General features: G+C 43.9%; 1 protein-coding gene across 1 annotated transcript in view; it reads right to left on the bottom strand.

The window, feature by feature from the left end:
* The window catches only part of GARS1 (glycyl-tRNA synthetase 1), a 48,806-nt gene that overhangs the window by 28,479 nt on the left and 3,841 nt on the right, over nucleotides 1-16,486 (bottom strand). Inside the window, exons 2-7 of the mRNA XM_056118108.1 lie at nucleotides 12,974-13,075; nucleotides 10,666-10,768; nucleotides 8,783-8,924; nucleotides 7,464-7,552; nucleotides 6,679-6,755; nucleotides 355-500 (exon numbers count right to left, since the gene is read on the bottom strand). Coding sequence (XP_055974083.1) covers nucleotides 355-500; nucleotides 6,679-6,755; nucleotides 7,464-7,552; nucleotides 8,783-8,924; nucleotides 10,666-10,768; nucleotides 12,974-13,075 — 659 coding nt within the window. The remainder of the gene's footprint in view (nucleotides 1-354; nucleotides 501-6,678; nucleotides 6,756-7,463; nucleotides 7,553-8,782; nucleotides 8,925-10,665; nucleotides 10,769-12,973; nucleotides 13,076-16,486) is intronic.

Here is a 16,486-nt window from a genome sequence, read left to right as displayed (position 1 = left end):
ATCAACTAAGAAAGTGTCCACATGGCCAAGGCTGCCTTTAAAAAGTATTTTATAGGAGCTGGAGATATAGTAATATTAAGATTCGTCAGAGTAAATGTTGATTTTTGACATCCATTATATAGTTGATGTTCACATTTCCTGCTTTAATTTATGGCAAAAAGAATGATCATCTACAATAAAGAATGAAATTCAGAAAAAATTAGAAGAAATGAAATTTTAGAGTATGTCATCATTTCTCCTTTATCTGTGCTTCTTATGCAAACTACTTTCTAAAGAGGTTTTCCTTGGAGGCTGGCATCATTGATCTTCCACTACGCTAATAACTTCGTGACACTGACTATAACTGGTACATACCCTGGCATGTTTCCTCCGGGCCCGATGAAGGTCTTGAACATCAGGTTAAAGGAGACTGGAGGGGAGAGGTCATTCCCAGTAATGGGGGATTTCACATTATAGTTCACAAAAAGATCCCCAAGTTCTTGCTGTCCATAGTTATCAAGCTACAAATAAATGAATAAATAAATTCATGTAAAAGGCTTAAGAAAAAACAAGGCATCAGTTAAAGTATTATAGATAAAACCCTATCCACACATTGGGAAAACTAAATATAAAATTTTATATATTTAAAAGAACGTAGAATGACCCAGATCTTCAAGACATCCATGTCAAAACTATTACCAGTTTACATACCATCCATTTACCAAAAGAAAAAGTCAATTCCTCCTTCAGTGAATCGACTCAGTAACCTCACATAAATCACATTTAGACAAATAGCTCTGGTTCAGTTACAGCACTCACTTCAGTGATAGTATTTAATAATTCTATGTACTAATAGTCATTATCAAACCCTCTAAAACAATAGATAGACAAGCTCCAATTAAAAAATTTCCACTTAATGAAGGCAAATCATCTGCTAGTAGTATTTAATTTTTAAAAATAATATAAATAAGCAGAATCAATAAATCAACTCATGGCCATAGGAACCGAAGCTTGGGTAAACTGCCAAAATTTACCACTGATGACTTGTAACTAAGACTGGAATTAAAATTCTAGTTCTTCCCTAACCTCCCTTAGCCTCAGTTTGCTTATCTGCAAAATGAAAACAACAGGACTTCCCTCACTAGGAAGGGCTAGTATAAAGATTAAATAAAACAGTAAGTATAAAATACTTAGCCCACGGGCTGGCTACTATAAAAAGTGATGAGCACTATTAATATTTGCTCTTACATAAATTCAATGAGCATTTTCATTCCACAAAAAACCTACACACCTTAGTGAAATCCTAGTTACACTAATCACATGACAAAGGTGAATCAACGGTATTTTTAAAAACTAAGCTGTGTGAGACTACAGAAGTCCAGGGGAGAATTCACACAATGCCACAGTCATCCTATTTCTGAGAAGTGACAGCTTAAAGAGAAGCTGTTTGGTGACTCCAAGACATAAATACCACTCTTAAGATGTTCTCAATGAGAACTGCAGAGAATGAAAGGTCCTGTGAGCGTCTGCTCTCCACACAAGCGCAGGGTACACAGCACGTTTCAGCAAGAGACACAGGAAAGAGGAGTCAAAGGAAAAGATTCCAAAGGCACAAAACAGGAATCGAAACCTCTGAGGAATAGAGTTTGGCAATCTCTGGCGAAATTCTGTTTGCCTGGACCTTTGACCAGGCAATCCCATGCTCAGGACTAACTCAGCAGGCAGCTGTACCACGCAGACTACCAGGGAAGACCAGCTGACAGGCATTTGGAAGCAACAGCTGGCACACGACAGAACTAATTTCTCCATAAGCAGACTGGAGAAAAATATGCATACTATTATACCAAGAAGGGGGTATTCAAATACCTGTTTTACTTTGTTTTTTATTTTTGCTTTTTTTTTGGGGGGGGGGCTCACAAACCGGTGAGGCACAGGGGTTACTCCTGGCTCTGCACTCAGGAATTACTCCTGGCAGTGCTCGGGGGACCATATGGGATGCTGGGAATCGAACCTGGGTCAGCCACGTGTGAGGTAAACGCCCTACCAGCTGTGCTATCACTCCAGCCCCTTGCTTTGTTTTTCTTGGCTTATTTTTCCAAGTTAAAAACTGACTGGGGATGCAGCTTGGTAGGAATGTTTCCCAGGCATGAGGCCTTTGGTTCAATCTTTGGTGTGCGGATGCACACAGACACACACACACACACACACACACACACACACACACACACACACCAAATAAAAGTGCCTTCACAGAGGGCTAGAAAATAAAAACTTTCAATGAATCTATTTTGTTTTGAAAATTTAACTTTGGATCTATTAAAAAAATTTTGCAGGGGCTGGAGCGATAGCACAGCGAGTACGGTGTTTGCCTTGCACGCGGCCGACCTGAGTTCGATACCCAGCATCCCATATGGTCCCCCGAGCACCGCCAGGAGTGATTCCTGAGTGCATGAGCCAGGAGTAACCCCTGAGCATCGCCGGGTGTGACCCAAAAAGAAAAAAAAAAAAAGCATAATTATTAAAAAATTCCTTTAATATGTAAAAAATTTAAGCCCTGACACTGGAGACACAGTACAGAGGGTAAAGCACTTGCCTTGCACAGGGGTGAACTGGGTTTGATTCTCGGACTCCACATGGTCCTCCCAAGTCCTGCAAGAAGCAGTCCTGAGCATAGAGCAAGGAATAAGCCCTGAGACTGCTGAATGTTACCCACAAACCGAATAAATAATAAAATTAAATCAAAACCTGGCTGGAGAAATAGACCCTAGTCTATTTAAGGCGCTTGCCTTGCATGTGGCCAATCCAGATTTGATCCCCTGCACCACAGATGGTCCCCTGAGCACTGCCATATATGGCCTCCAAACAAAAAAAAACATTTAGAAAAAGATAAAACCTGAAACAGCAGGAATATGTAAAAACTTCATTAAAATAATGCAATTATCAAATCCTAAACAGTAGAAACACTAGTGAATAAGTGTGCCAACTTAAAAAAAACTTTTAATGAAAAATAAGAAAAGTGATGGATTGAGAGAGACTTAAGGAACCACAAACCCACAGGAAAGTGTAGACTTTATCCAGATGCCAAGTCAAACATAAAACTGGTAACATTTAAGACAAGCAGGAAATGTGAATGCTGACTTAATAGGTAATATAAAAACATATATATTTATATTAATATTTACTGAGCTGATAGCCGTGAGGTTCATTTCAAAAGATTTTTTTATTTTATTATTTATTTAAATTTTATCATTTATTTATTTACTTATTTTTTGCTTTTTAGGTCACACCCAGCGATGCTCAGGGGTCACTCCTGGTTTTGCACTCAGGAATTACTCCTGGCGGTGCTCGGGGGACCATATGGGATGCTGGGAATCGAACCCGGGTCGGGCACGTGCAAGGCAAACGTCCTACCCGCTGTGCTATCACTCCAGCCTCTCAAAAGATTTTTTTAAAATCTTTCACATGTAATTGAGTAATATTTTAGACATGCTTTTAATTTTTTTTCAGGGCAATGGCAAAGGAGAGAGCTCAGAGGATGAGGGTCTGTGCCAGCCAGGGCAGAGGCCCCTAGCCAGGCCAGACACTGTGTGGTCCCCAGCTCACCATGAGGCCATGTCACCATGAGGGGCCCCAGATCCTCTGAACACAGTCAGGAGGGCCCTCACCATCTTTTCCTTCAGTGGAAGAAAGGAAGTAGAAAACAGATTCAACAAAATATGAGAAAAATGAAGAAAGCTGATGGCTACGTATTTATTACACCTCTCTGCTTGAATAGGTCTTTCATTTTTCATAATAAAAAGTTTAAAGGTGATAAAGTGACACACTGGGAAGGCAATGGTGGTAGGACTGGTGTTGGAATACTGAATGCAATACATCAGCATGAACAACTTTATAAAAACAAATTAATCTTAAAAAAACTTAGAAAAAAAAAAGAAAGAAATTGGCAAATTCAGTGTTGGGTCAGCAAAACGAGATGAAAATTAAGGAAAGTCCTTGTAAGCTGTGTCTAGTGAATTATTAGACAGGTGTAAAATTTCCTATCAGGGGTGAATGAATATCTCGAAAAGAAATTATCATGTTGCATGAAGTTAAAAGGGACCCACACGGAACATGCTCTCTGTGCTCAAACAACAATCTTTCAGCCAGTGAATCTACCAGAGCCTTCTTGGACCCAGTAACTCCCCACAGAGTTCTAACTTTCCACTGAAGATTATAATGAGAGCCGGCCAATTATTTCATAAGACAAACAAAACTAATCTTCTAGGATACAGACCTGAAATGAAATAGAAAATCAGTTCTAAAGCTATAAATTATGACTTTAAAAAAAAATAAAACAAGAATTATTTCCTACTTCTGACAATTTATGTGGAAGAAAAGTTTCCAGGCCAAAGACATTCAGAGACAAAAGCTCACAAACTAAATAGGTCAACAATTCTGAATAGGACACAATTTTATTGAGATATTGAGAAATACTTTTCAATTCTTCTGTCAAATAAAGGGCATGTTCTTCTAAGAAAGGAAGGGAATAAATAAAAATGTAGCACTGTGGTGTCAAAAGAAGTGATTTTCTAAATAATGAGGAACAACAGCAAAACAACCAGCTGCAAGCAAAGAATAAAATAAACTTCACAAGGACCAAAATAAACTGACAGATGAGTCAATAGTCAGTTAAAGAACTTTCAATTTAAATGAGGAGAAAACGTCTCAGTAAGGTTACAAAGCGAAGTATTACAGAGAAAACGAGCATGTTAAATGAATCAGAGCAACAGGGGAAACGACTCAGCAATTCTCATGGGGAAAAAGCGAAGCACCAGAGTCAGAGTCTACAGTGAGCCTCACACAGACAAAGATAATGCAAATAAAACATGCACAAAAATAGCACTGCTTGGACAGGTGCTGTCTCCCCGCCTTCTCCAGATGGAATCCCGGCGACCATGAGCTTCTACAAGCATGGCTCCGGTATGTGGGCACCAGGACTATTCTTCCGAACCTTTCCTGATATGCAATGTGAGGAATGGAAAGTAAATAATCCAGCGCCTGTCCCTGGAAGGCAGGCTTAAAGGGTGGTGGGAAAATTCGAGCAAAATATAATGCCCAACAGAAATGAATCTGGACTGAGCATTGCGCCATGCTGCTCCGGGAGGGTAAGGGTGTTTGTCCCTCTGCCTTTTCCCCCTGGCGGTGGTGACACGATGGCCGCTATCTTTCAGAGCCTAATGGACAGCCAGGTATAAGACTGCAGTGACGAGGCATGTGGGGCCTCATGGGATGGGGGGTGGAACCGGACCTGCTCCCTGTCCTGACAAGGCCCCGAGTTGCCACCCACAAACGCCTCCTCCAGCTCCTGAGCGGCCATGATTCCAGAGGCACACAAACCAATCTCAGAACCCAGCGGCTTTTGGCAGTAATCCCTCCAGACTTATTACTAGAATATCAGAAATCCAAAATCGCCTGGCCACAGTAGCTCTTCATAATCAGCAATAGAAAACAAATTTATCTAATGATGTCTTTTTGGCAGGCCTGATTGTTGGGGAAAATTCCAAGTAATAATGTTGGGTCTTTTGTCGTAATATTGAATGTGATCAATGTAGAGAGAAAGTAAAGTGGAAATCTGGCACACAGGCAGGGGGAGGGGTGGGAGGGAGGGCATACTGGGGTTCTTGGTGGTGGAAAATGTGCACTGGTGAAGGGATGGGTGTTTGATCATTGTATGACCAACCAAGACTTAAAAAGAGAAAATGAAAGGCTTTGTGACTGTTCTCACGGTGATTCAATTAAAAAAAAATAGCACTGCTCACTTCTTCTAAAAGCAAGGAAGCAAGTAAAATTGAAGAGGTATGTTTTGACGAACCTCATAACCTACCATGGTATGGGGAAATGTTCTTTGCTTAAAGGATGAAATGAGAAATCAGTAACACACTATGACACAGGAACATATGCATCTCCCTGGGGCAAAGATGTGCAACTTTTATGATTTTCTAAAAGTGGCATGTGATTGAAGAGGGGCCAATAACTGCATCTCATATAAATGGTTTCCCTGTATCTGGTGAAAGTCAGAATAGATTATCTCTGTGATCTCTTCTGCTTTCCTAAATCCTGTCAACTTATCGACAAATTATAAGCTATTGGCCCACAGCGGGGCCTGCTCCTCAGGTTCCAAGAATAAGAGTGTAGACAGGGATGGGATAACTGGAAGCAGCTCAGTGAACAGTGCTCCTTCCTCTGATCTCCACACCAGCACTGAACAGTACTCATTGTTAGTCACTTCTCTGGATGTCACAATTAAATTGAGAACTTTGATCCCAAAGGTGCAAGAACTAATTTCATACTGAGCCCAGATTCTCATTTTATGGGTTTGTTTGTTTGGGGGCCACACCTGGCGATGCTCGGGGCTTACTCCTGGTTCTGTGTTCAGGGGACCCTATGGGGGTCGAACCCACGTTGGCCGTGTGTAAGGCAAGGACCCTATCTACTGTACTATTGCTCTAACCCCATGACTCTCTAATATGAAAAGCTGAAATGACGGGTTAGTCATAAAAGGTGGAGGAGAAAAAAACAGAAAGAGATGATCTGAAGATTGAAAAGTGAACCTGTTTATTTTCCAGCAGAGAGACTTGGAACAGCACAATGTGGAGTTCAACACTGAAAGACAGACAGTCTCTACCTGGGATACTGTGAAAACATCTCGCAAGAGCTTACCTGGGTCAAGACACTTTCCATCTCTGCTTTCTTCTCAGCCGAACACTTCTTATCAGCCATCAGCTTCTGTAAATGAGCTACAAGAAAGGTACAGGTACATGTCACTCAAGAGGAAACGGGACCATGCACTTTTATTTTTTTCCCTTTTTGGGTCACACCTGGCAATGCACAGGGGTTACTTCTGGCTCATGCACTCAGGAATTACCCCTGGTGGTGCTCAGGGGACCATATGGGATGCTGGGAATTGAACCCGGGTTGGCTGTGCGTAAGGCAAATGCCCTACCCACTGTGCTATCGCTCCAGCCCCAGGACCATGAACTTTTGAGCTTGAATGTTTACATAGAAGAAAAATGTTCTTAATGTATATCAATCTCAGGTTGATTTTACAGGGAGAGTCATATTATTAGCTTCATTCTTTTGCTGATACAGAGCTTCTAACGAACTGTATGAAACCTTTTTTCACTATTCAACAATATCTGCATACTCATGGCCCATGTATTTTGCTCCTTACATGCTATGCCCAAAATACTTTAATGGAAAAAATCGGAAGGAGAAGCTGGATTGATTTCTTATGAATCTTACATGAAAGGAACTTGACATTTTAAAGCATTTTAAAGTAATGTGAACACTGGAAAGAAAAAAATACCTACAATATACAACTTCAGAATTATTCTGATTCTCACAGATGTTTACTTTAGTCTTAGACATTGATTTTAAATCACTTTAGTATTTATCCTTGATATGGTTTAATAAAAAAAAATTAAAAAACGAGCTAAAAAACGTACCTTTCAACAGATGGTCAGCACGAAAACACTCTCCATTCTTCATGTCTTTTACCATGAAATCAGCAAATTTGTCTACGTGGCCTGAGGTCCTATGTTCACAAATGATAAGTCAACTTGTCACTTCTGTACAAATTCATACAGAGTTCAGTCTGTGAGACAATCCCCCTTCTCTTACCCCTGGTTTATAGTATGTGGCAGGAAGATTGAGGCACCAACAACAGTATCCACATAGCTAATATTCGCCAGAACATATTCTACTGCAAATCTACTCCCACCTTCCCCTACATTCTTTCTTCCCACAGGGCATACACAGAGAGTATTTTTTTCACAAGTTGCCATGAAGTCTGTGCTACTCTGCAAAATCAATTAATCCCCACCTATCCCACTCTCAGTGACCCAAGCCAAGGCCCAAACCAGGAGGAATGTGACTAGTCAAGAATTCATCAGAGCTCAGTATAGACAATGAATCATAAGGGATTGTTTTTTGACACTGGAATACTGTGAGGTATTATCTCGACATCGCTCCTATTAGTGATTCAGATAATGAACGTGCAGGCTGACCTGGAATTTCAGAACCATCTTCAAGAATTTACTTGTCTCAGCTGTATGAAATTATCAGAGAGAGCATGTGAAAATGAAATTAGACCTTTACCAGGCAGCACAAAATGAACAAAGTGGTAACGCACAGAGCAGTAAGACTTGCTCCTTCACAACTGACCCCTGCAGGAATGATCTAAATTCTAACTCAAACCTGAATACAAACAGTAGTATATGATTTACAATGTATAAACACTTTGTTCAGGATTTCTACAACTTATCCTAATGAAATAATTGGAACATAACAAAAAAAAATGCAGCATATGTAATGCAGCTGCAATTCACAAATGCAATCCTGGAGCGTTGCAAAATAAATTCTGGAACAGCCATAAAACAGAACACTGTGCTGTTATTAAAAAGGCTCTGGGACCGGAAAGCCACGAAAGCAGGCTTTGTACCTGGGTCCAGGTTCAGTCCCTGACCACAGAGCACGGCCAGCTATACCCCAAACCCTGCCACCCTCCCACATCCAAGAACCCTCTAAAATAATACTCAGTGACATAAAAGTAAAAGTTCACCTACATTACATGAAAAAGCAAGAGTGCTACTAAGACACTGATACATGGAAGAACTTCGGAGAAAGAACGGCAAGGACAAACCCAGCCATGGCTTCCTGTGGGCAGTAGGGGATACTCTTTTTTTTTCATTTCCCAAATTTTTATAATGAGCATGGGTAACTTTTCACCATCAGAAAAGGCTGCCTCGATTGGTAGACTCCTTACTTTAAAACTGGCTCAGGAGTCAGCATGGTGCAATCAATCTCGAGAATCTGTTCCTCTTGGATAAAGTGCTGCCTCCAATTCTGAATGATGTTGTTCTTCAAAGCACAGCCAACGGGCCCAAAGTCGTACAGGCCACTGACACCTGAGGGAGGAAAACAAGCCCTTTACCTTGGCATGAACAAACAGGAGACAAGAGACTGAAACCCAAACTGCATGTCTGCTACAGTTCCCCAAAATAACATTTTTCAAATAAACACTTCGAACGCTTTGATCCTGAAAAGTCTGGCCTCTTGTTAACTGACAGATATAAAACTAAAACCTCTCACTGCATCTACAATTCCCAAGTTTGGAATATGGATTAGGGAAGAAAGAAAAGACACAAAAGGAGTTGTACACTAAGAAACAAAATAGAAAGCATAGTTTTCTACTCTAGAAATAAAAATGTTGTATCAGCTGATGACAATGATCTAAAATTTTAGCATCTGATTCTGCAATTTATTCGAAATTATCTGAGCCACTATTTAACTTTCAAAAAGGTAAAATTTAATACTGTCCCCATAAAAAGTATGAACATTTATTTATAATCTTGTAAAGGAAAATCAGAAAAACCTTAAAGAGAAATTAAGATGCTATTTTGACAACTAAGACGTTGCATTATCTGCAGCAGCAAAAGTCTCCAAGACTGAAAAAAAATCTTCAAAATCTTAGAAAAACTCAAGTTTCTGGGTTAGAGATATAGTACAGTGGGAAGGACACCTGCCTTGCCCGCGGCCAACCAGGGTTTGATCTCTTGTCATCCTAATGGTCCCTGAGCCCTGCCAGGAGTAATTCCTGAGCGCAGGGCCTGGACTAACCCCTGAGCATCAAGTGTAGGAGAAGGAGGAAGGGAGGGAGAGAGGGAAGAAAGGATGAAGGGATGGACATAGGGTCAAAAGAGTGAGTGATTGAGTGAGTGAGAGAGAGAGAGAGAGAGAGAGAGAGAGAGACAGAGAGACCCAAATTTCAACAACAAAATCCTTTAAGTCAAATATCACTGTAATAATAAATAATGTCAACTATGAACAGTATCTATCACTCATATCAAAATGTGAACATGTACAAATCTTGGTGAGTCTTAACCGACTCTGTGCCTTCATGGAGTGGTACAAAGCTGTAGGGATTTATCCGCACCCCCACGAGGGCTTATCTGCCCAGAGTGGAGGGCAGGATGTACAGTGAGTCCCTCCTTGGCCTCTACTGCTTCAAGTCTCCACACATTTTAAGAAGGTCCCTGGGGGCTGGTGCGATAGCACAGCGGGTAGGGCGTTTGCCTTGCACGAGGCCAACCTGAGTTCGCTTCCCGGCATCCCATCTGGTTCCCCAAGCACCGCCAGGAGTAATTCCTAAGTGCACGAGCCAGGAGTAACCCCTGAGCATCCCTGGGTGTGACCCAAAAATAAAAAATAAAAAAAAAGAAAGAAGGTCTCTGATGTATGCATGGACACATCAAATGCTAATTCCAGAGCCCTGACATCTTCAGGAAAGAAAGCAGTCTTTGAAATGAAATAGGGGGAGGGAGAGACAGTATGGGGTAAACGGGGTAAGGTACTTGCATGTGTTCGACCCAGGGTCCATCCCGGGTACCACCTCTGGTCCCTGAAGTCCCATCAGGAGTGACCCCTGAGCAGAATCGGGAGTAAGCACAGAGCATAGCTCGTTGTGGCCCAAGAAACAAAGTAAAAGAATGAAGCAGTTGGAGGGAAGAGCAGGTATTTGGTCAACAGTCCTCCTCTAAACAAAAACAGCTCTTCTCTGCTTTATGTGTCTGATACAGCTCTCCATTTATTTAAGAACAATGGTAAAGACACTAACAACACAATTGTTCTCTGCCATCCATCTCCTACCTCCATAAATGGCAAAAGCTTGATCGTAGAAAAATCTCCTCTTGAGGGTATCTTCCATTTTGGCTCTGTCCACAATGTCATCTTTGGGCTGTAATGCTAATTCCTGCAAATCATTAAAAAAAAAAAAGTAATTGGAAGGTAGGAGACATTTTGGGTTTATACATATAAATTTCATCTATTCATCAGCAGGATTCATTAGAAACTTGATCCAACAGGCAAATTCACAAATACCAGAAGCTTGGGGATCTCCCCCATTACAGAAAAGACACCATTACAGACATGGGGAGTACCACGGTGAGTGAAATGAGTCAGGAGAGGGACAGATGCAGAATGACTGTGTTCATTTGTGGGATATTAAAATATATATATATATTTTTTATATATCAAAATATATATATTTATATATAAAAAGGGCTGGAGCGATAGCACAGCGGTAGGGCATTTGCCTAGCATACAGCCAGCCTGGCAGAGCCGGGTTCGATTCCTCCGCCCTTCTTGGAGAGCCCGGCAAGCTAGCGAGAATATCTCGCCCGCACGGCAAAGCCTGGCAAGCTCCCCGTGATGTATTCAATATGCCAAACACAGTAACAACAAGTCTCAAAATGGAGATGTTACTGGGTCCGCTCGAGCAAATCGATGAACAACGGGAGGAAAGTGACAGTGATATATAAAAGAGACTAATATCCAAGGCCAGGAAAAACAGGGGTCAGAAGGCCAAAACTGGTCAATTGTTGGAAGAAAAAGAATGAAGTAGTTGGAGGGAAGAGCAGGTATTTGATCAAGTGTGTGTGTGTGTGTGTGTGTGTGTGTGTGTGTGTGTGTGTGTGAAGGGTACTCAGGAGAGAGAAGGGACCAGTATGACAATAATAATTGGAAATGATTACTCTGGACAAAAACTGAACGTTGAAAGTAAGTAAAGGGATATTCATGTTGGCCTTTCAGTATCTGTATTGCAAACTATAATGCCCAAAAAGCAGGAGTAGAGAAGGAAAGGGGAAGAAGGTGGGCAAGGGGTGGGGGAAGGGGGAGAGGGAGAGAAGAAAAGTGCCAGCCATGGGTGGGGGCAGGAGGGTACTAGAGCGAGACAAGGGCATTGGTGGTGGGAAATGTACACTGCTGGAGGGATGGGTGTTGGAACATTACATGACTGAAAGCCAGTCACGAACAGCTTTGTAACCATGTATCTCATTATGATTCTATGACAAATATATATATATTTTTAAAATTTTTATTAGTGAAACACCATGAGGTACAGTTGTAGACTTACAAATTTTTGTGCTTGGGTTTCAATTATACAACGATCAAATACCCATCCCTCCACCAGTGCCCATTTCCCACCACCACGGATCCCACTATCCCTCCCACACCCATCCCCCCATCCCACCCTGCCTCTGTGGCAGGGCATTCCCCTCTGTCCTCTCTCTCCTTTTGGGTGTTGTGCTCTGCAAAAGAGGCATTGAGTGGCAATCATGTTCAGTCCATAGTCTACTTTCGACATGCATCTCCGCTCCTGGGAGGATCCTCCAAACACCCTTTATTTGGTGCTCCCTTCTCTATCTGAGCTGCCCTTTTCCCTAGCATGCCCGGCTGGCCTCTATGCCATGGAGTAATCCTCCTGGTACTGATCTCGGCTATTCTTAGGTATTAATCTCGTATTAACAAATATATTTTTTTAAAAGATACCATTATGGAAAAGATGCCTTTTTAAGGAAAGTATGAGTATTTCTGAAACTTCACTGGCTCACTACAGCGAAACAGTGACCTCACACTTCAAACTATCCCAGCCGGGTTCACTGTCTGCAGACTGGACAGTCCCACTGCAGAGTGACGGTCTGACCGGGCTGAGAGCAGATGCCGACACTGACACCGACTACCAAACGGGCAGATGGAACTCTACCTCACGGGAGAAACCTCCGCAGAGTCCAAGTCCCGACTCAAGCAGGCCCCGACTAAGTGTTTGACTAAGTGTTTGCGCAGCCAGGCACAGGTACGACCAGGTCAGCAACAAAGGGAAGGGGCAGGCAAATAAACTCATCCAATCAAAAAGCATTTCCAGCCTACCTTTTTTTTTTAAAGTTTTAAAAACAATAACAAAGCCAATCTTGCAGGTCATATTAGCTTCCAGGGGAGTTCCTAGAGTCATGAATCTGTGGGGAGGGGGGACGGGGCCACCTGCAGGGGCACAGTGACAGGAGAGGAGGAGGGAGAGCAACTGCTACTTCTCCAAGAGCACCGGAGCTCTCTCCCGCTCAAGACAGGCGGGATCCGGCCCCTTCTCTGGGTGACCCTCGAGGGTCCCAACACTCACCTTCGCCTCCAGCACCCTCTTCCGGGCTTTGAGCTCAGCCACGGCTCGGTCGACATCCACCTGGGGGGCTTTATCTTCCTTCAGCTTCCGCACGAGATCTCCCTAGCGGCGAAGAGAAAGACCAGTCAGGCCCCGGCAGCAGTCGGCCCACAGAGGAGCAGGCAGGGCTTGGAAGGAGCGTCTGTGCAGGAAGGGGGACGGACGTTCAGACACTGTGCGAAGTTCAAATGACTGTGAACTGAAACACACACTGTGCCCTAGCACTCGTAACCTAGCGCTCTCCTGGCGAGTGTGCAGGGGACTCAGGGTGCAGGAGAGGGGGCAGGTGAGGGAGGAGAGAAGCAGAGAGGAGGAGCCTGCGAAGCAGCGGGGGCACCGGAGACCCATGAACAGCACCCACGTTTGATTTCCCGCCTCTTGTGCATATAAAACAAATGGTCTTGGGGGCCTGAGCGGTAGTCCAGTGGCACGCAGCCAACCCAGGTCTGATCCCCAGCATCCCACATCGTCCCCCAAGCACTGCCAGGAGTAATCCCTGAGCATCGCTGCATGTCTCTCTCTCTCTCTCTCTCTCTCTCACACACACACACACACACACACGAACGCATGCACGCACGCACGCACACATGCAAAACTGTTTCGGGATACAGGATATGACCCTTGAAAGAACATCTTTCTTCCCCTCTTCCCCTTATTTTTGGGCCCCATCCAGTGGTGCTCAGGGATCGCTCCTGGCAGTGGGGAGTGGGGGTCCATATGTGGTGGCAGGGGTCAAACCAAGACAAATGGCTTGGGCGCAAGAACACATGCCTTGAGTGAGAGGCATAGCTCCTAAAAAAACAACCCAGAAAAACTTGGCGTTTTCTTGGGGGGGAATGGGTGGTCCATACCCGGCAATGTTCAGGTGTTACTCCTGGCTCTGCACTCAGGAAGTATTCCTGTGGCAGTGCTTGGGATACCATATGGGATGCTGGGGATCGAACCCAGGTCGGCCGTGTGCAAGGCAAACGGCCTACCCGCTCCACTCTTAGTTCAGCCCACAAACTCGTTTTTTCCACCTAATTAGTTCTCCGATTTCTGATTTCAACCTCCCCTGGTTTCTTGACAGGAACACGGTGCTGGAGGAAATCTGGGAGAAACGAAGGAAATGATTACTGCTGGTCGGGAAAGCTTCGAGCAGCGCGAGGGGTGAAGGGTAGGTAAGGAGAGCAACCACAAGCACGGCAATAAGCACTCGACTCAAAATTTAAAAAGCCACAGGGCTTCAAGCTCACCAGAGCAATGACAGAGAACGAAATTAGATTCTCGGAAAGCAACAAGACTGTCACTAGCCTTTGCCCCACAGCCCCGTGGGCATTTTCCAAGCTCCCACTGACTTCCCCTCACCCGAAGATCACACCCGGCACTTCAGAAAGTCCCGGTCAGGAACTGCAAACCTGGTTTGGATGATCTGAACCGACATCCCGACCTGACCCGACCCAACCCTGCTGATACTTTCATTTCAAATATCCTGTTGATAATTTCAACAGGAAAATTTCTATATGCACCCAGGAAAAGCAATTTATTTTTATTTCTTTTTGTTGCTTTGGGGTCACATCTGGCGATGCTCAGGAGTTACTCCTGACTCAGTACTCAGGAATGATCCTGACAGCATTCAGGGGACCCTCTGGGATGCCGGAGATGGAACCCAGGTTTTACTTCCTTCTTTAAGTGATAACCAAGGCAATAACTCGGAGGTTTTCAAACTCTCCACCCCTGCAGAGCAGAAGCTGAAGACTACTGATTTAGGGTCGAATCTTCAGTCCAGAGCTAAGGATGGGTAAAAGGATGAGCCAGAGAAGCACCGGGGGGGTGGGGGTGGGGGAGCTGCCAGGGAGGTGCTGGGAACCCCGGCAGACCGCAGCAAGAAGAAGAGCAAGAACGAAGAGGCACGAGGGGCATCCTGGCTGCAAAGGGAGAAAGGAAAACCAGGCCGGGGAAAGGGGGCCGGGGGGCCCCTGCAGCTCAGATCTATCATCACATAAACCGACACTCTGTCCAAAAGCAGCAGTCTAGGATGTTCTGGTCTCAGAAATTTCTTAAACCATTGGGCGTTTGCCTTGCACACAGTCAACATGGCCGACCCAAGTTCGATTCCTCCGCCCCTCTCGGAGAGCCCGGCAAGCTACCGAGAGTATCTCGCACGCACGGCAGAGCCTGGCAAGCTCCCCGTGACGTATTCGATATGCCAGACACAGTAACAGCAAAGTCTCCAATGGAGACGTTACTGGGCCCGCTCGAGCAAATCGATCGGGAGGGCCTTTACCTTTACCTTTAAGGAATAATAATAATAATAATAATAATAATAAAATATATGGGTTTTGTTTGTTCTACACCTGCTGTGCTTAGGGCTCAGAACTGGTTCTCTGGTCAGGGCTCACTCCTGTGATCTCAGGGCACTGTACGGGGTGCCGAGGATCAAACCCGGGTCTACCCCTTGCAAGGTGAGCACCTTACCCACTGGACTATTACTCCGATCCCAGGTTTTTCTCTTTTAAACAACATTTGGTGTGTTCAAAATTAAAACAGAAATTTAGGAAGGGAGAGATGACATAGCAGGTGAGGCATTTGCCTTGCGTGCAGCCAAGCTAGTTTTGATCCTCAGCACCACACTGCGGATCCTGAACAGTGGCAAACACAACTGGGTGTGTGCCCCATCCCCATAACACACACACATGCATACACACGCATACACACACACATAGACACACACACGCACATAGACACACATACTCCCATACACAAACATACACACAGACACACAACACACATACACACGCACACACACATATACATGCATACACACACAAATACACATACATGCACACACATAGAGAGACAGAGAAATTTAAAAAGATTAACTCCTATAAAACAGTAGTAAGCCAACAGGGCGGGGAGGATGATGAGGGCACTGGACCCATGTGTGGCAGCGCCCGGCTCCACCCCAGCTCTCCTTGGTCCAAGCAAGCAGACCCACTGTGGAGGCCTCTGGGCACCCCTGGGGGTAGCCTGATCACCCCAACCTCACAGGACCCAGCCAGCAGCGTGTCTTCAGGCCCCAGCTTTGAACCACAGGCCAGGAACCACCAAGAAAGGCTCCCGGACCCCCTGAAAATTATCTGAGAGGCCCCTTGCTCCCCTAATATGAGTCTGTGCTCCATGCATAGGAGTAATATTTTTGTAAAACAATGGTTCCTCCCAAATTATTTTTTAAAAAGTGAAAATAATAGTTTCATGATCTATAAGTATATTTTGGTTCTGAATAAATCTTTTTTAAAACCAGCTAGACAGTCATTTCATCACCCATAGGTCATTAAGAAAATCCCAACCGAGTTAAGTAGTTCTTCCAAATCCTGGCCCATCTATTACACCATAACAGAAGAACCACATTTTAATTGCAACCCCCTAATTAAATTTTTTTTAAAAAAACACTTTAGTGCTACAGAACCATCAAGCACCTATCAGCAGGAAAAA

The sequence above is a fragment of the Sorex fumeus genome, unplaced genomic scaffold, assembly GCF_029834395.1.
Source record: "Sorex fumeus unplaced genomic scaffold, SorFum_2.1 ptg000037l, whole genome shotgun sequence".
NCBI lineage: Eukaryota > Metazoa > Chordata > Mammalia > Eulipotyphla > Soricidae > Sorex > Sorex fumeus.
This window is presented reverse-complemented; position numbering and strand designations above follow the sequence as displayed.